The sequence below is a fragment of the Hyaena hyaena genome, unplaced genomic scaffold (genome assembly GCF_003009895.1).
Source record: "Hyaena hyaena isolate Hyena2069 unplaced genomic scaffold, ASM300989v1 scaffold_619, whole genome shotgun sequence".
NCBI lineage: Eukaryota > Metazoa > Chordata > Mammalia > Carnivora > Hyaenidae > Hyaena > Hyaena hyaena.
Genome location: NW_024081252.1, coordinates 483,219 through 502,952, shown reverse-complemented (window position 1 = coordinate 502,952; position 19,734 = coordinate 483,219). Strand labels below are relative to the sequence as shown.

Below are 19,734 nucleotides of genomic sequence, written 5' to 3'. Positions count from 1 at the left end.
TCTCTCTCTCTCTCTCTCTCTCTCTCTCTCTCTCTCTCACACACACACACACACACACACACACACACCCCAAAACAAAAACAAAGGGGGGGGTAGGAGGAGAAGGGGCGGGATGAGTGTTGTTTGGAGAGGGAGGGTGATCCGGAACGGGAAGAGAACGATGATGGGAGACTAAGGGAGAGGACCCGAGTTTGGAACCTTGCAGGCCTCCCCTTTCTTGGTTCTTTTGGCCTCACAACTTTTCTATTCTGTGTTTATGAGCCGTAACTACCGCTCTGGAGACCTGGACCACATGGTTGGTGATAAGAACTGGTTGAACTCCGGTTAAGTCCAGAGTAGTTGTCTTCGGACACTGTTTTGGGGGCGGAGATGATGGGGGGGGGGGGCGTCGTGTATGGAGAGGACCCTCTTCTAAGCTGCTTCCATTTCGTCTAACTTGCTCCTACTTCCTTTTCCATCATATCCATGCGCGGCAAAGCCTTTGTTCAATTCTCTGGAATTGAGGAAGTGATGTTTATTGTCTCCTTGCACATTTAGGCTTAAACGAAACAAAAGTGGAAACTCCAAACTTCTTTTCATGAGCAAGTCTCTGGATTGCTTGCAGAGAAAGCTTCCGGTGGCTTTATTCGTAGTTGCTATTAAGAGCTTGCCTGGGTAAACAGCTTTGTTTTTGAGAGGTTTATCCTATAGGTTAGCCAGAGCCATCTCACAGATTGTACTGCAGATCAGTACATGGCGGGGATCTCCGTAATTCCGGCGTCTGACCTTTCCTTCTTGAACAGTCTACTCCTGGGAACCAACAGGTCTCAGTGCTTGTATTTTGCTTTCATGTAGAGTGGAGTAGCTCAAGTGGGAGTCAAGTTTTAAAGTCATCCTGCGAGGCAAACTGCCATGGGATCAGAATTCTTAAAAATTCCTTAGAAGGTGCAAGGTTGTAGATGGCTATTCTGTTTCTAAGTAAATCCGGCACAGTTTTTCCTTCAGCTATAAACTTGTTACTGTTTCTCTGTTATCTGTTTCCAGATAAAGTACTTAACTTGCCTGTAGGGGTCGTGTTGCACAAATATATTTGAATGGAATAGAGCCCTTCCACGTTGTAAGGTGTACTGGGCCCTGCTGGCACTGAGAGGCACTGAGGGAGAAGGAAGACTAACCAAGGAGAACAGAATGTTTGTGATTCCCATTTTAGACTTCTTCTGGAGGGTGTTCTCGTGGATTGGAAAGCAGCAGGCAAGACTGCTGGCATTGTTCAGTATTATTATTTCTCTCTTTTTTGGCTGGCATATCCAGTAATTTATGCTAAGCTAAACGTGCATAAGGTGATTCCTTTTCTGTGTTTGAATGGCACTACATTTTGGGGTTTGCAAGCTGTTTCGCCACAGTTTTCCTAGAAAAGGGTTTGCTGTGAGAACATCTTAGGTATGTTTGCTTGTGGTCTGCACATGTGCTCTCCATTTGTCAGGTATGTATAACAGTGGTTAGCTTTTTGAAAACGGCTTAGCTTTTGAAAAAAATTTTCTTTTGGAAATGGAAGCCATGACAGTGCCTTTTAAAATCAATGTCTCTAGGGGCGCCTGGGTGGCTCAGAAAGTTAGGCGTCTGACTTCGGCTCAGGTCATGATCTCAGGTCCATGGGTTCGAGCCCCACGTCAGGACTGTGCTGACAGCTCAGAGCCTGGAATCTGCTTCAGATTCTGTGTCTCCCTCTCTCTCTGCCCCTCCCCAACTCATACTCTGTCTCTCTCCCTCTCAAAAATAAGTAAAACATTAAAAATAAAATAAAATTAATGTTTCTAAGTTTCCGTTTCTTACCCTTGGAAAAATGTAGTGAAGTTGTTGTGAGGTTTCTCCGTTGTTAACTTTGAAGCAAAACCCCACATTTTGTATCATACCAACTGTATCTGTTTTGTATTATCTCTAAAAGATGAGGACTCTTTAAAAAAAAAAACCCGGACAGTATTAACACCACAAAAAAAAAAAAAAAAAAAAACCACCCAAACAAAAACCCAAAACCAGCCATTGTTCAGACTTTTGTCTTAAAAACGTCAGTTTAATGTTCATTTATTTTTGAAAGAGACAGAGCTTGAAATGGGGGAGGAGCAGAGAGAGGGGGAGACACAGAATCCTAAGCAGGCTCCAGGCTCTGAGCTGTCAGCATAGAGCCTGATGTGGGACTTGATCTCACAAACCATGAGATTATGACCCAAGCTGAAGTCAGACGCTTGACTGACTGAGCCACCAAGGCACCCCAAAAATGTCAGTTTAAAAAAATTTTCTAACAGTTTGTTTAAAGCAGGCCCTAATTAAGGTCTATAGATTTTGATTGGTTGATACATCTGTTAAGAGTCTTTTACTTTTAGGACTTAGAATTTGTTGAAGAATGTGGGTTATTCACAGCAGTTTCTGGATTTTGCTGGTAGCCTTTCTGTGGTGTCATTTAACATGTTCCTCTGTCCTCTTTATTTCCTGTAAATTGGTCTAGAGGTTAGGTCAGATTCAAGTTAGATTTTTTTGGCAAGAGTAATTCATAGTGGTGATGTATTCTGTCAGGAGGCACATGATTCCTGGTTGTCTCTTTTTGTGGTAATTACAGACGTTGCGGTATTTTAACAACTTTAAGTATAGTTCATACTGTAAAACGTATCCATTTTAATGTAGAGTTCAGTGATTTTTACTAAATATACGGAGTTGTGCAGTCATCAGATAGTTTAGTAACATTTCTGTCACCTCAATAACATACCTCATGCCATTTACAGTGAATCCCCATTCTTATCCCACTTCTGTAGTCTACTTTCTGCCTTTATAGATTTGCCTTTTCTGGGTATTTCAGATAGATGCCATTATGATACTGTCCAGATCTTTGAATTCTTTGGGAGTTACAAAATCGTGATATTTTCTCAGTCCGTATTTCCTAGCTTTATAATTTCTATTAAACTTTCCCTCAACTCTAAAGTTACTTAGTACAATTTACATAGGAAAGACAAGATACATATTTTTTTTATTTGTTTGTTTGTTTGTTTTAAATTTAATGTTTATTTTGGAGACAGAGAGAGTGAGAGAGCAGGAGTAGAGGAAAGGCAGAGAGAGGAAGACACGGCATCTGAAGCAGGCTCCAGGCTCTGAGCTGCCAGCAGAGCCTGATGCAGGGCTCAAGCCCACAAACTGCGAGATCATGACCTGAGCTGAAGTCAGACGCTTAACCAACTGAACCACCCAGGCACCCCAACAAGATACATATTTTAAAAAATAGATTGATTTATTGGCATTCTTCAGTGGTGACCAGTGAGGTTTATTTTCTTAGGTTTAAATCCATGAGTTCCTAGTAAACTGAGAAGTTTGAATACATTGTAGTGACTATTCATAATGGTGTTTATATTATTTTTTTCTTTGACCAGAGGGAACCTCTTCCTGAGGTTTTTTTTTTTGACACAACCTTAAGAGCTTCTTAGCTGGGGAGCCTCATTCAAAGGGTTTAGTGTAAATACCTAATTGTCTTCTTTTTAGTCTTCTCTTTGCTGCTTGGGGGCCAAAGGTATATTTTTGCTTGTGTTCCTTTTGCTGCTTCACTCTTAGGGAAATGTATTCATAGTCCTACCCACTTCCCCTAAAGTAGTTTATGGTTGTGTTTGAAACGACACCAGTCTACCGCCATATTACCCTGAATGCACCTGATCTCTGAAATGACACCAAAAAGGAAGTGCATTGTTTCAGTGAGGAAAATAAGGAAGTGAAGTGGTACTGATTTAACATTGATGGGCATAGATGGCTTTGTGCCCTCTTTCAGGAGAAAATCTTAAACACAGTGTAGAATCGAATCAGAGTCCTTGTATTTTCTTAATTATGGTCATATAGTGGAATTTACTCCACACTCGGTTTGAACTTCCCCCCTTCTTGAATTTTTTTATATGTTCATTTGTAAGTCTTTAATTCATACCATTCATACCATCATACAGAACGGAAACGAGAAGAAATGGATTCTGCCTGTAACAAGTGTCCACCCATATTTGTTAGGAACATACCAGTCTACTTAATTTTCGAAGTAATTATAGTAAGTCTGTTATAATTTCAGAGAAACATCTGTTGTAGTATAGGGTACCTTGAATAAATGGAATCTTTCAGGGTTGCCAGCAAACCAACAGGTTTCCCAGAAATTTCTCAGAGAAATGATGATGTTTGAGAATGACAATTTTGTTTTGATGCAGATTCTTATTGTTGCATCTGCCTGTCAGGAAAGTAGGAAGCAAAGATTCATTTTACTGTTTCTAGGAATTTTCCTCTGAATATGTATATGTACTACTGGAGCCCACTCTTACATTGTGTTGAATATTCATGTGGTGGGGTTGCCCTATTAATTTTTTTTAAGTTTATCTGTTTATTTTGAGAAAGAGCATAAGCAGGGGAGGGACAGAGAGAGAGAGAAAAAGAGAGAGAGAGGGAGGGAGGGAGGGGGAGAGATGGAGACAGACAGACATAATATCCCAAGCAGCTCTGCAGGGTCAGCACAGAGCCTTATGTGAGGCTCCAACTTATGAACTGTGAAATCATGACCTGAGCTGATATCAGGAGTCGGACTCTTAACCAATTGAGCCACCAGGTGCCATTGGGGTTGGCTTTTTAAGTAAAGACCGTTATGATAAGCTCCTTTTGGTCTTTTTTATGATTAAGCGTCTTATTGCTATAGTAATAGCATTACTCTGAAGCTGAACCATACTGAATTTTATTTTGCAGAATACTGTTCCCTCCACCGTTTCTTAACAGAATATACACTGTAAATCATTTTTTTTTTTTCCTGTTGAATTATTTATACTTGCCATCTTCTTGGGGCGCCTTAGTGATTCAGTTGGTTAAGCGTCAGACTTCAGCTCAGGTCATGATCTCACATTTTGTGATTTTGAGCCCCACATCGAGCTCTGTGCTGACAGCTCAGAGGCTGGAGCCTGCTTCAGATTCTGTGTCTCCCTATCTCTCTGACCTTCTCCACTCATGCTCTGTCTCTGTTTCTCAAAAATAAATGTTAAAAAAAAATTATATACTTACCATCTTCTCAACTCCTAATGTTGAATTGCTTAGTTTCTTTATATTATTATGTGTTTAAAAGTAGACATTAGTAACTCCAATTCTAATTTTTATTGTGGTGGTTAAAGGTTCAATTAGCAAGTGGGGTTGTTTTTTACAAGATCTAAACTCCCTTGCTGCATGATCTAGTTGCACAGATCTAAAGAGGCACTATGTTAAGTTAATTTCCTCTAGTTATATTTGACTTTTTGATGGTGGAGAAAAGGAGTTTCCCCTTTTTTAGCAGGTGGAAGAAGGAGTCCCATGGCCATATTCACTATGTACTTGTTAAGACTTAGATGTACATTCTTTCAGGCTCTCAGAGATCTGGGTACATGTAAACTAGCTAAAGCAATTCCTTTAAAAATGTTGACATGACTTTGTCTCTGTGCAGGTGTTGTGAAAGTCACACATAAGGGAATATTTGGTCACTGGAGCGATTCTAGTCTTTAGGTAGTCTGGAAAGGGCTCAAAAACTGGTTTATGGTAGTGGTTTCACTTCTGTGCTGAAGGGCAGGCTGGGCAAAAGGTTCTTCAGGTTTGCTTGTTTCTTTCTCTCTCTCTCTTCCTCCCTCCTTCCCTCCCTCCGTCCCTCCCTCCCTCCCTCCCTCCCTTCCTTCCTTCCTCTCTTTCTTCCTCTCTTTCTTTCTCTCCCTCCCTCCCCTCTCTTATTTTTAAGTAATTGCTAAACCCAACATGAGTCTCAACCTTAAAACCCCGAGATCAAGAGTAGCATGCTCTACTGATTGAGCCAGCTAGGCATCCCAGTTTCTTCCGATTTCTTAAGTAATTTTAGTTTCTTCAGGTTAAAGAACTGTGTGTGTGTATGTGTTTGTGTCTTGACCAAGGCAGGTTTCCCCATCATAATAAATGGGGAGTAAATATAAATATAATAGTCTTATTGTTTCAGCTTATTGAACTGGTAAAGTGATTTTTTTGATACCTTTGCTTTGTTGACATCTTGCCAGTGTGTACATTTATGTGATTTCAAAATATGTTTTGAATCTAGATCAAATCAACCGTTGGCTTGCCCTCTAACAAAGTCAGTTGAAAGTGACCGCTCAAGTTTCTTCAAGATGCCTGCAGCACTTGTGGAGAACAGCCAGGTTATCTGTGAAGTCTGGGCCAGCAATCTCGAAGAAGAGATGAGGAAGATCCGAGAAATTGTGCTCAGCTACAGTTATATTGCCATGGTAAAGAGCTCAACTCTTTCTCCCTCACCTTGTGCTGTGGACTCAGGGAATACTCAGTGTGAGATTTTGAAAGAAAGACTTCCACTAAAGCCATGGCAAATTAAACTTGGTGGAAGGTTGTGAGCCTTTTTTGAAACCTCAGGGTAGCCAGTGGGTCTGAGAAGGATGTAACCTCTAGTGTCTTAGATTTTGTGTAATGTGACTCTTTGTTTACAAATGCTTAAAGCAAAAGTTGTGTTAGCCAATAGGGCACATCTGTCTCACAGATAAGATGAATTTGACAGTGTTGGAAAATAGTTTTTAAAAATTAGTTAGCAGCATTTAAATGTAAAGAGACCTCTCTTAAAGTCCAGATTTCTGGCATCTCTGGAAAACAGTGGGAAGATCTGCCGTTATAGGATCCACATTCTTTTTTTTTTTTTTTTAGAAATAGTTTGTCAAATTAGTTTCCACAAGGATCCACATTCTTGCCTGACACTGAGTAGCTGGAGAGGCAGATGTGTGTCATGGTACTATCAGAGGCCTCTTTTAGAGGAGGCTGCACCGCTAGCTTGCTCCAGTCCCCATTACTCAGAAGCATTACATCTTTAGGCTTGTATTTAAAATTCTCTGTGGTCTTGTTCCAGGCTTTTTATTCAAGGTAAGTATAGCTGTTGTTTTTTTCTGAATTACTGTTTCATTTCCCTGTATTCGTATTTTTATTCATACATTGTTCTTAACCTCGACTTTTCTTAATTGATGTATAGTTAGTTGAGGTGTTAGCCAGCACAGAGCCCAATGCTGGGCTCAAACCCGTGAACCGCAAGATCATGAACTGAGCTGAAGTTGGATGCTCAACCAACTAAGCCACCCAGGCGCCCCCTGAAGTCAATATTTTAAGATAGATTTTTGTGCCCAAGCTTGTGCTTGTCATACAAGTTTTATAAATTGAGATAAAATTTTTATTTATGAATGAGCAATTCAGCATCCACTGTTTTGTGAAACCTACTGATGACAGACTCTCTCCTTTTCTAGGACACAGAATTTCCAGGTGTTGTGGTGCGACCAATTGGTGAATTTCGTAGTTCCATAGATTACCAGTATCAGCTTTTACGGTGCAATGTTGACCTTTTAAAAATTATCCAGCTGGGCCTTACATTCACAAATGAAAAGGGAGAATATCCTTCTGGAATCAACACTTGGCAGTTCAACTTCAAATTTAACCTTACGTAAGTGAGACGCTTCTCAGTGTTATTCTTCGATCTGCTGCATTTGTGCAGACTGTGATTTCTAACTGGTTTTATTAATTTAAAGTTTTCTTTCTGTTGAAACCAGGTAAGGATTGGACACAGCAGCCAGAGAATGGAATAAGGAATCTCAGAAAGTAAAGTCCCTCTTAAAGAACACTTACAGGTCAACAGTAAAAAGACAACTCAATTAAAAGTGGGCATCAGATCTGACTAGACATTTCTCCAGAGAAGATATAGATATGGCTAATAAACCCATGCAGAGATGGTCACCATCACTAGTCATGAGGGAAATGTAAATCAAAACCACAGTGAGATACCACTTCATGCTCACTAGGTGGCTATAATGAGAAAGACAGAAGAACAAATGTTGGCCAGGGTGTAGAGGAATTAGAATCCTCATTGCTATTGGGAAAGTAAAATGGTGCAGCCTCTTTGGAAAATAGGCAGTTTCTCAAACGGTTAAACAGAGTTATCATATGTCCCAGCAATTTCACTTGTAGGCATCTACCCAGGAGAAATGAAAACACACATCCATACAAAAACTTGTATGTGAACGTTCATAACAGCATTATTTGTAAAGGCCCTAAAGTGGAAACGATCCAAATGTCTGTGAACTCATGAATGGCTACAATAAATGTGGCATATACATACAATGAATTGTTATTGGACAGTGAAAGAAAGAAGTACTAATGTATGTTGTATATTGATGTGCTTTGAAAATATTATGCTAAGGGGAAAAAGACACAAAAGACCGTGTATTGTATGATTTTATTTATATGAAATGTTCAAAATCGGCAAATCTATAAAGTCTGAACAGGTTAGTGGTTGTCTAGAGTGTAGGGGGGTGGTGACGTGATGGGGTAGTGGGGAATGATTGCATAATGGGTTTTCTTTTTGAGGTGATGAAATGGTTTATAATTGACTGTGGTGGTAGTTGCACAATTCTGTGGAAATACTCAAAACTGTTGAATTGTATACTTTAAATGAGTGAATTGTTTGCTTAGTATGTGAATTATAGCTCAATAAGGGTGTTTAAAATGAAAAAGTAAGGTCAATTCCCCAGTTAGGGGATCAGTGTTTAAATTGTAGTTCTGCCATTTTTTAGGTGGGTGGTTTCGGGTTTATTTTACCTTCTGTAATTCAGTTTCCTTACCTGTAAAATAAGATTATTATGTTTCATAATAGAAGAAATAAGATACAGAGTTGATGCTAATCAAGAGTAGGTGGAACTGAAGCCTGTTTGATTGTTTGATAGTGGGCAGATTTTGATGTTCTAAAAATGTGGTAAAAAATACGTAACATAAAATTTGCCATCCTAACCAATTTTAAGTCTGCAGTTCAGTTGTGTTAAGTGAGTTTGCATTGCTGTGAAACAGAACTCCGGAACTTCCTCATCTTGCAAATCTGACATTCTACCTACTAAACAACTCTGCTTGTTCTTTTTTTTTCTCCAGCTCTTGGTAACTACCATACTATTTTCTGTTTCTGTCAATTTGACAGATTTTAGATACCTCATATAAGTAGAATCACACAGTATTTGTCTTTTTGTGACTGGCTTATTTCACTTAACATAATATCCTTAAGGTTCATCCATGTTGTGGCATGTCAGAATTTTCTTCCTTTGTAAGACTGAATAATATTCCATTGTATGTTTAGACCACATTTTGTTTATCTGTTCATCCATTGATGGGCAGTTAGATTGTTTCCACTTCTTGACTTCTGTGAGAATTGCTGCTGTTAACATAGATGTGACCCTGCCTTTACTTTTTTTGGATATATACCCAGAAGTGGGATTGCTGGATCATTTGGTGGTTCTGTTTTTAAGTTTTTGAGGATGATGTAATCTTTTAAGGGGAAAACTTAGTAGAGACTATCATTTTGCTGATTATATGAGGTGGTTTTATGTATGAGGTGTCTTTCTTATTGGGCCACAGTTCTTGAATATTGCTTTGTTTACCTGGGCGTCAGGAGCCTTTGGTAGCCCAGGAATAATCTTTTGATTGTTCATGTGCTTTGGAGAGTTCTCTGAGGTTCAGGAATAATTTGGGGAGATGATCTGGGTTTTTCTTTTAACTGCATTTTTTTCCAGTCCATTGCCACAGCTTGTTATTTATACCTTAATGATAATTAATACACAAAGGAAAATAAAAATACCTTGGTTGTCTGTCTTAAGTTTATGTGAAAAACAAATGAAATAGTGAAATCTAGTGGAAAAAGAGTTAACGTAATGCAAGGATGGATCAGAAAATGATGTCTTTTTCCCCTACTTTTCTCTCACTACTTTTGTGATATGTGGTATTATAAATATTCCTGTGTTTAAATTGATGGATGTATCTTTGCAGTGGAATATTATGCCAGAGTTGCAAAGGATGTGTATTTATCAGCCTTGGTCTGGAAGATGGTCTGTGCTGTGTAGATGTAGAGGTGGAGGTATGGAGGTGGAGAAAATAGTCTGCAAGGCTATATAAACTGAGTTGTTAACAGTTGTATCTGTGAAGTAGCATTATAAGAACATTTTTAAGAGTATTTTAAATGTTTTTGTATTGGTTGATCCTGTTTAAACAGTGAGAAATGTGGATCTTTTGTATTTAAGAAATTTGTGGAGGCAGATCTCACTTTTCCATCTGCCACAGAGATTAGATTATCTACTTTGCATGCTTGCTGGAATACTGAAAATAAATGAATTGATCTGTTCTTAAATTATGAAAGCCTTTCAAGGATACTTGTCTGTAATTAAAAGGTGACGTTAATATTGCTGCCCACTACGCTGTTAGATTATCCACTACTAAGAGGTGAATGCCTTCTTTTTCAGAGAGGACATGTACTCCCAGGATTCCATAGATCTCCTTGCCAACTCAGGACTGCAGTTTCAGAAGCACGAAGAGGAAGGGATTGACACATTGCACTTCGCAGAGCTGCTTATGACATCAGGGGTGGTTCTCTGTGACAACGTCAAATGGCTTTCATTTCATAGGTCAGTCTCAGAGCATCTGTATTTCTCTTGTTTTGGAGCAGGGGGTTGCATTCTGACGTTATTTTTGCAGTACTGCTCGCTGTCTTCTTTTGGTCACTTACGAAGAAGTTATGAAGTTGAAATGGTAACTTGCCCATGGTTCAGTTTTTCCGAAAAGTACTGTAGAGCTCATACTGGTTTGTTTCATACAGTATTGGGTTCTATCATATGACTATCAGTGGTTACATTCCAAGTGGAAAGATGGAGGAGGGGGAGGATCAAAGCACTTGATCATCTTTCTTTTAAGTGACTGGCCTGGAATTTCCTAGGTACTCAAAAGACAGATTCCTCTTAAGAGATGTTAATTTACATTTTTCAGCACTTTAGAATCTTTGGTGAATAAAACCCACTTTTACAAACCCTTGGGCTCTCTTATATGTCTCTCATATTAGTGTGACTTGTTGGTATTTAACAGAAAGTTCAGATTACAGTAGGATAAACTGGTTTGGAACACTGAAAGTTACTCATATGAGGTTGGATCATTAAGTTTTGAAGAAATAAAGCAGTTGAACGCTAGGGGCTGGTAACTGATGCTTTTTTGTCTCTTGCCTCATTCTCTTTTGTAGTGGCTATGATTTTGGCTACATGGTAAAGTTACTTACGGATTCTCGTTTGCCAGAAGAGGAACATGAATTCTTTCATATTCTGAACCTTTTTTTCCCATCCATTTATGATGTGAAATACTTGATGAAGAGTTGCAAAAATCTTAAGGTACACAATATATATATTTTTAATTTTTAAAATATATGTTTATTTATTTTTTAATTTACACCCAAGTTAGCATATAGTGCAACATTCATTTCAGGAATAGATTCCTTAATATCCCTCACCCATTTAGCCCGTCCCCTTTCCCACAACCCCTCCAGTAACCCTGTTTGTTCTCCATATTTAAGAGTCTCTTATGTTTTGTTCCTCTCCCTGTTTTTATATTATTTTTGTTTCCCTTCCCTTATGTTCATCTGTTGGTATTTTAAAGTCATATATATTTGTCTTTCTCTGACTATTTCGCTTAGCATAATACTCTCTGGTTCCATCCATGTAGTCGCAAATGGCAAGATTTCATTCTTTTTGATTGCCAAGTAATATTCCATCATGCGTGTGCATGCGCGCGTGTGTGTGTATGACAAGTCTGCTTTTTTGTCTTTTTTTGTTGTTACTAATATTAGGAAATACACACATATTAGTATACACACACTACATACACACACATATCACATCTTTTTTATCCATTCAGCCATCAGGGGACATTTGGGCTTTTTCCCTACTTTGGCTATTGTTGATAGTGCTGCTAGAAACATTGGGGTGCATGTGCCCCTTGGGAACAGCACACCTGTACCCCTTGGATAAATACCTAGTAGTGTACTTGATGAGTCATGGGGTAGTTCTATTTTTAATGATTTGAGGAACCTCCATACTGTTTTCCAGAGTGGCTGCAGTAATGTTTGTTTACTTATGGGAGAGAGAGAGAGAGCGAGCGAGCGAGCATGAGTGGGGCAGAGTCAGAGAGAAAGGGAGACACAGAATCCAAAGCAAGTTCCCAGGCTCTGAGCTGTCAGCACAGAGCCTGATGCGGGGCTCAAACTCACAAACCATGAGATCACTACCTGAGCCAAAGCTGAACACTTAACCAACTGAGCCACCCAGGTGTGTCTATATTTTCCTAATGTTAGTAACAACAAAAAAGACAAAAAAGCAGACTTGTCATTTTGCTTTATTGCTATTTTTAGAAATTAAATTATTATTCTGCTTTCTTAAGTGTCTTCTAGGTGCCAACATTGTGCTAGAGAAGGTATATAGAGCTGATTGGCAAAGGGATTTGTGTGGTGAATGTCTTTAATCTGGGCCTGAAGGGAGCCCTCTGCTTCTCTCATCTTGAGGGAGGTGTTCTTCACTTAGGCCCACGAACCTAGTGAGAGTTGGCACTGTGAGGTGTATGTGCAGTTTGTTAGGGGTGGGGTCTGTGGTGCACCAGACTCTCAGACAGGTTCGTAATCTTGGATAGTTCAAGAACTCAACACCCTAATAAGTTGCTGACAAGAGATTTACTGTCTAGAATTGGATTGGTGTTTTACTTTTTCCTCAATCTTGTTTTATAGCAGTTATGACTTTAAAATAGGGCAGAGGTCTAACGCTATTCATTAATAGTGTATAAAAAAAGAGTTGAAAGTGAAATATTATAATATGGTGTATTGTTTGGAGGGCTGAATGGGATATTGCTGTGGTAAGGCAAATGGCCTGCTCCCACTGGTCATTACTGAAAGAATTAAATGCGAGAACAGACTTAGTTTGACTCCAGTAGACAAGTGGCAGGTTTGAAATATTGTCTTTACTTTCTTCACATCTGCAGGGAGGTCTTCAGGAAGTTGCTGATCAATTGGATTTGCAGAGAATTGGAAGGCAGCACCAGGCAGGCTCAGACTCACTGCTGACCGGAATGGCATTCTTCAGGATGAAAGAGGTAAGGTGGTGGGTTATCTTTGTGGGCCAAGATTTGTTGAAAATTTAGAGTTCTTTTGGAAGTTGACCACTTTGAAAGCAGTTGTTTTGTTTGTCATGATGTTCAGTATCTTAAATATAGTTGGGGAGGCAAAGACACATTCTGAAACAGAGGCCACTCAGCATGGTCAAGTGTAGACATGTACTGGCTGTTCTTAGCAGTTCTCACTCTTGCAGTTATTTGCTTTTCTTCTGGTTTCTCCCATAGAAACAAATTCACATTTGTTTGAACACTCACTTGTTTTATGCTTAAATTGTTAGTTATTGAATGTCTGGCAGCTAACATCATACTCAGTGGTGAAAAGCTGAAAGGTTTTCCTTTAATATCAGGAACAATACAAGCATGCCCACTCTCGCCACTTGTATTTAACATAGTATTTGAAGTCCTAGCCAGAGTAATTAGTCAAGAAAAAGAAATACAAGGAATCTAAATCAGAATGGAGGCAGTAAAACTCAATATTTTCAGATGACATGATATTTATACATAGAAAACCCTAAAGAGTCCACCAGAAAAGCTCTTAGAATTAATAAATGAATTCAGTAAAATTTCAAGATACAAAATCAATATTCAAAAATCTCTTGTGCTTCTGTACATTAGCGTACTATCAGAAAGAAATTAAGAAATAATCCCATTTATAACTGTATCAAAAAGAATCAAATACCTAGGAATAAATTTAACCAAGGAGGTAAAAGACCTATACCCTGAAAACTGTAAGACACTGAGGAAAGAAATTGAAGAAGACACAAATAAATGGAAAGATATTCAGTATTCATGGATTGGAAGAATTAATAATGTTAAAATGTCCACACAATCCAAAGCAGTCTACAGATTCAGTGCAATCTCTCAAAATTCCAATGGTATTTTTCACAGAAATAGAACAAATAATCTTAAAATTTGTGTGGAACCACAAAAGACCCAAATAGGCAAAGCAGTTTTGAAAGAAGAACAAAACTGGTGGCATCATGTTCCCCCAAGCTTCCTTTGGTAATGCCTGGAGACATTTTTGGTTGTCACAATGTGGAACAGAAGGGGAGAGGCCCTCTACTGGCCAGGGACACTGCTAAACATTCTACAGAACCACAGTATACTGGACAGCTCCTCCGTGCCCCTCAACAAGGAATTATCCTGCCCTGTAGGACCAAGGTTGAGATAACTCTGCTGAAGTGTGTGATATCCGGTGTCTCACTTGTAACAGCCCACTGTTACATTATCCTGTTTTATAAACAGGGAACCATGGCTTAAGTTCAGGTACAGAGTGTAGAGCCCAAGCTCTTAACCACTGTACTGCTTGTTAAAGAAAAGGGAGGAGATGGAGATGGCCACACTAAATAAACAGCGGCAGCGGCAGCAGCAGCATATGGAACCTGCCAGTAAAAGAACTCATGGAGAATAGAAGTCTGTTCAGAAAGGACAGCCTATATATAAAGAAAGGAGTGTGAAAAGACTATAGGAAATGTTTTGAACCTTTATGAAGTTAGTTTTTAGTCCAGTAGATTTTCAGGGCTTTAAGACAGCTGGGAGGTGCTGATGTAGTAGTGTGGAGACTTGGCTAGACTCTGGGTGTAATTCTCACCGTGGGTTCTCTGTCCTGTTCTGCAGTTGTTTTTTGAGGACAGTATTGATGATGCCAAGTACTGTGGGCGGCTCTATGGCCTAGGTACAGGAGTGGCCCAGAAGCAGAATGAGGATGTGGACTCTGCGCAGGAAAAGATGAGCATCCTGGCTATCATCAACAACATGCAGCAGTGATGGCGGCGAGGCTCTGGAGGGTGGGCCTGATCTCAGAGTGGTGCTTACGTGCTGATGGTCTGTGTACTTATCTTCTTCCCCAAGAGAAAACGCTTCTTTTGAGCAAACTACCTACCATCTGCATTGACAGAAAGACTTTTGTTGTATTGAAGACAAAAGATGTCTTTTAGGTCCAGAAGAGGGGTTTGCTCTGAATTTGTAAACAAGTCCTCCCTATTCCTCATCCCCAAGCCTCTCTCCAATTGCTTCCTGCCACCAGCATCCATGGCTCATTTGACACCTTTTTAAATATCCAGGACAAGTCCGAAACAAACTAGTAAAATATATGTAACTCTTACCAGTTGTCATTATTTTTCTTTTAAATCTGTTGCTAATCTCTGAGGATGAAGACTTCTTGATGTGATTCTCAGCTGAGCTGAGGGCTTCCAGGGAAAGTGGAACAAAATGGTGTTCTTGTGAAGTGGGTTATAGATGTCTTTTCCTGCCTTTCCTTTTTTAAATTTTTTTTATTTTGACCCTTTTCAAGGACATTTGCTTTCTTTACACTTTGTTAGTCTTTCATTATGTACGATTATGTGGAAATGAATTACTCAATGCTGAAATTTTGAAGACCAGATAATGAAAACTTTTATTAAAAACAAAATTCTTCTGAATCTGTCTACCCTTTATTCATGAGGAACTCCAGAATGGGTATTAAGTTAACCACTTACACGTCTTTAAGTCTGTGTTCCATTGTGCCACTGAGATCCGCTGTCAGGTGTTAATCATTTGAAATCACTTTAAATTTTAATATAATAAAATATCCTGGATTTGTTCTTGAAGGAAATAAGATCAGAATTTTGGATCATAAGTCTTAATATTTTCAGTAATGTGATTTCAGATGGTCATGTGTATTCTCCTGTCTTTCTGTTCTGCCTTTCCTTTCAGCAAACCTAAGAAGTTAGGGAGATAGATTATGTGAGTACCAGGAATATGAGTGTTTAAAAAGTTATAGTGGTACATGTAAACAGGGCAGTAAGGAATTTGGTTAGAGTTTTCTTGGAATAATATCCCACAACAGGGGTAGGAAGCTCAGGACTATGATTTTTTTTTTCTTAACTAGTCATTTAAAAAATACATTGCATTGTTTTTTGAATGACTACAGTATGGACAATTTAGAAAAACCAAAAACCCCTTTGAAATGGTGGAAATGAAAGCTGGTAACTCACTAGAGTGGATGAATAGTCTTGCATTTTAAAAGCTTATGAAAAACTCAATTTCAGATGATTCAAAATGTCAAGTATTATAAGCTGGTATTTAAGATGCTTGTAAATATTATTTATGTTTTTAATTTTGTAAAATAAAGATTTCTTTTTAACCAATGGCATGAAGGCTTGGTCTTTTATAGCTATTAATTACTGGTTGTAGAAGATGGTCATTTGCAGTCAGTGCCTGGAAGCATCTTGTCTGTCCCCAAACCCTTGTCTCAATTTTCCACAAGTTGGCTTGCATATAAAATGTCTCATTTTGTAGGAGGTTTTAATGACCAACTGTGTAAATGGAATTGTCTCTTCACTTCACAACCCCCTACTGATTGTCCAGTCTTAAGTGGGAAAACTAGTTTTAATTGTTTCCTGGGACCACTGCACTACATTTTGTGGATTAGCTTGTTAATTAGTGGACTTTATAGACAAATTGAGCTTCTGGTATTGTAGAGTTGGCTCTGCACTGTTTACAGCCCTTCCCATTGGCAAAACAAGGGGTTTTAAGAAGTCTGGTATAGGAGCCGAGCTAGGCTTTTGCCTGGGATGGTCACCTATAGGAAGAGAGGTATTTATCACTGTGATTTGTGGTAAAAGCAGCACAGGTGAGGGTCAGTGGTTCTTTCAAGCTCTTTGGCATGCTGGTGACTGAGCCCTTCATAGATGTCCTAAATTTAGATTCTAATAGGTAATTTATCTTTGCCACAGTTGAGGACAGACTTACATGTCAGGAGAAGTACTGAGATGAAGGGTTGAGGAACTCAGTGTTGACTGGGGGTCTGGTCAGGGGAGGGATGAAACAGTTTATTAAAGTGTTCGAAAAGGGCACAAGTCTAGTAGAACTGGCAAGAACTTCACCTTGTATACATATATGTGAGTGCATGTAGGGCTTTGTGAGTGGTTATCCTCAGAAAGGATTGGTCCTGTAGAGTAACCAAGAGAATGCTAACTATGGGTGAATTCAAGCCCCTTTATATAAACTGCCAAATGTTCTTAAATTTGTGTTCTGTTACTGCAGTAAGGTTGACTACCAATGACAAGCTTAATTGTCAGCTTGTCCTGATGTGAATGAACTCAGTTTAGAGTCTTAAGTCCAAATTATTAGTATTGTTTCAATTTCCTAATTTATTCAGTCCACAAGTTTCTATTGTGCACCTACTAGATAATAGTCACTGTAAATAGGTGCTGGGAATAAAACAGCACATGGAAGACATAATCTCTACGCTCATTGGAGCTTACAATCTGCATTGCCAGAGTACACAATTCACAAAAATAAAGTGTGAGCTGTAAAGTACAGCACGGTGATGTCCTTTAGGTTGAGGTTCAGGGATGGTCTTTGGAGAAAGGACATTTAAGTGGAGAGCTAAGAGATGGGTAAGAATGGACTAGGCAGAGGAACAACATGGAAAAACTACTGAGATGACATGAGAACTTGGTCGGTTCCAGCAGCCTAAGAGACCAGTGTGGGTGGAATCTAGAAGCAAGGAAAGGATGTGAGTGTAAGAACAGGAGGCCAAGAGGTAAAAGCTGGATCAGGCAGGGCCTTTTAAGCCCTGCAAGAAGATCTTTTTTCCAGTAACAATGGGAAACTGCTGCAATACTTTTTTAACAGAGAATTGTCAAGATTTGATTTGTAATTTAGTCACTGATGCCATGCCAAGAAGATGCTCCATCCCCAGTAACAATGCATCTTAAAGTTCAAGTAACTGTCTAAAGAACTCTGAGCATCTAAATTCTACAGTATTTGCTTTTTTTGGGTTTAGCATTTTAAAATTCTAAAGCTAGGTCTAATTCAAACAAAATCCCTGGTCAGTCAGATTTTTAAATAACCGTGTCTTAAACTTTCCTTCCTAGAATTCTTGTTGATGAATTTTATTCTTGTTGCCTACAACAATACCAGCCATAGGAAACTGAAAAATAAACTGGATACCCAAGCAGAAAAGCTTTCACAATGAATCCCAAAAGAAAATAGTTACATTACTGGGAAAGAGTGCTCCCTCCCAACCCTACTCCAGATGAACTAATTTTTATATCCCAACAACTGAGCTAGTACAGAAACATCTGTTCCTGACACTGTTCAACTATTTACTAACCAAAGAGAAGAAGAGAAGAAAAGAAGAAAAGAGGATGCTCAGTAACGTGGGGAGTGGGGCGGGGGAAGAACAAGGACTTATCATTAAACAGTATGTAGGATCCCATTATGCTGAAGTCCCATGATCCAAAAGCTGCACATGCAAAATTATGCATTTTTCTTCAAAAAGCATCTGTGGTTCTAATTCTCAAAGGGTCTAAGATCGAAAGAAGATTAAGAACCACTCTAACAGCAATTTCTTCCTGAGCTACTGTGATCACCATTAATCATTTCTTAGAACACTGAAGGGATAAGACACATCTGAGTTTCAGTTCTTTGTTCTTCTAAAGCTTTAGTAAATGATGTGTTCAAGTAAGCAATTACACGAAACAATAAAACGAAATTTTTGATCTCAAGTTCAGATGGAGGGTAGAGTCAACATGATGGGTAAAGGCCTATTTCACATTCAAAGTTAAGTCTTTGAAAGAACAGAAGGGGAGAACCCAAGTTAACAAAAACAGTAAAAAACAAAAAACAAACCAAGTCATAAAATATATCAATTCTATCTCCAACAAAAATGGCACATTTACCGTCAGGCAAAGTATTTATAAAGGTAGCTTGTGTTTAAGAATGTAACACTTTGGGTGATTAAAAAGTTTCTCCTCTTTGGGTGAAACCTGCATAAGGCTTTAGAGATGACCAACAATCAGTCACACTGCAGGTGTTCTGAATACCCACTGCTGGCTTTTCATGATCTTTTCCTCCAGTAGGAAACCACAACTGAGTCCAAAGTCTGATTCCGCTATGTCTAAGGGCAGAGTCAATTTGAACTTGACCTTCATTTGTTTGTTTGGATCACTGCAAAAACATCTAGGGATCAAAGAGAATGGTGACGGTGGTGAAGGGTGTTGTACGGGTTTTGAATTTGGCACAGTTTCCTTAAAGGTCCTCAAACGTTCACATGCAGAAGGTCTGGCAGTATCTTCTGTAAACTTTAGTGTTGCCGTATTTCTCCAGGAGCTCCTGGGCCTGCTGCCGCATGTCCTGGGCTACACTGCCAGGACACTGGGCAGCGACGTGAAGCAGGATGAGACAGCACTCCAGCACATCGGGGAAGGGCCAGAGCTGCAAGGGGACACAAGATGAACATGGAAGCATTTGCAGAGGAGCCACATATACCTGTGCAGAAGGCACCAGCAACTCAAGTTTCACCTAGTGACACTTGTCAGGCACTCCTGAACCACTTCCCTTGTAAGGCTCTTCCTCAGCTACTCTAGGGATGGATGATACCCTAAACTGGGATGGCTCAGACTGGGATAGCCTTCTCAAATGACAGAATCATCTTCTGGAGTCCTACTCAATTCACTCAAAACGTGATTCTCCTTTAATACTAGGGCCACATTCAAATACACCTATCCCTCTGTAAGCTATCAAATTTATGGTACCAATTTTAATTTTCTTTTACCTCCCAGTTACAAAACATGTTCCATTTCTCTGAAGACTGAGGTATAAAACTGCTTGTGTTGCCAATAATCCTATTCTCCCACAACAGTTAACCCAAGACAACGGGCTCCTAAATTTTTAAGCATATACACATACGTAGCAACTTTAGAAATGGATGATCTTAAAAGAATTTGGTACAGTCAATAATATAAAAAATGTTTTATTAAATGAACTGCTTTCTTA

The 19,734-nt window shown here is 39.1% G+C and overlaps 2 protein-coding genes across 3 annotated transcripts in view; one reads left to right on the top strand and one right to left on the bottom strand.

Annotated features, from left to right (window-relative positions):
- CNOT8 (CCR4-NOT transcription complex subunit 8) overlaps window positions 1-16,100 on the top strand; it is a 16,992-nt gene extending 892 nt beyond the window's left edge. Inside the window, exons 2-7 of the mRNA XM_039257473.1 lie at window positions 6,065-6,248; window positions 7,263-7,456; window positions 10,290-10,451; window positions 11,057-11,201; window positions 12,838-12,948; window positions 14,587-16,100. Coding sequence (XP_039113404.1) covers window positions 6,132-6,248; window positions 7,263-7,456; window positions 10,290-10,451; window positions 11,057-11,201; window positions 12,838-12,948; window positions 14,587-14,736 — 879 coding nt within the window. The 5' untranslated portion in view covers window positions 6,065-6,131 and the 3' untranslated portion in view covers window positions 14,737-16,100. The remainder of the gene's footprint in view (window positions 1-6,064; window positions 6,249-7,262; window positions 7,457-10,289; window positions 10,452-11,056; window positions 11,202-12,837; window positions 12,949-14,586) is intronic.
- Window positions 16,101-17,833: 1,733 nt separating this feature from the next.
- The window catches only part of GEMIN5 (gem nuclear organelle associated protein 5), a 42,949-nt gene continuing 41,048 nt past the window's right edge, over window positions 17,834-19,734 (bottom strand). For both annotated transcript variants that reach the window (XM_039257474.1, XM_039257475.1), the window contains exon 28: window positions 17,834-19,173. In XM_039257474.1, coding sequence (XP_039113405.1) covers window positions 19,006-19,173 — 168 coding nt within the window. In that variant the 3' untranslated portion in view covers window positions 17,834-19,005. The remainder of the gene's footprint in view (window positions 19,174-19,734) is intronic.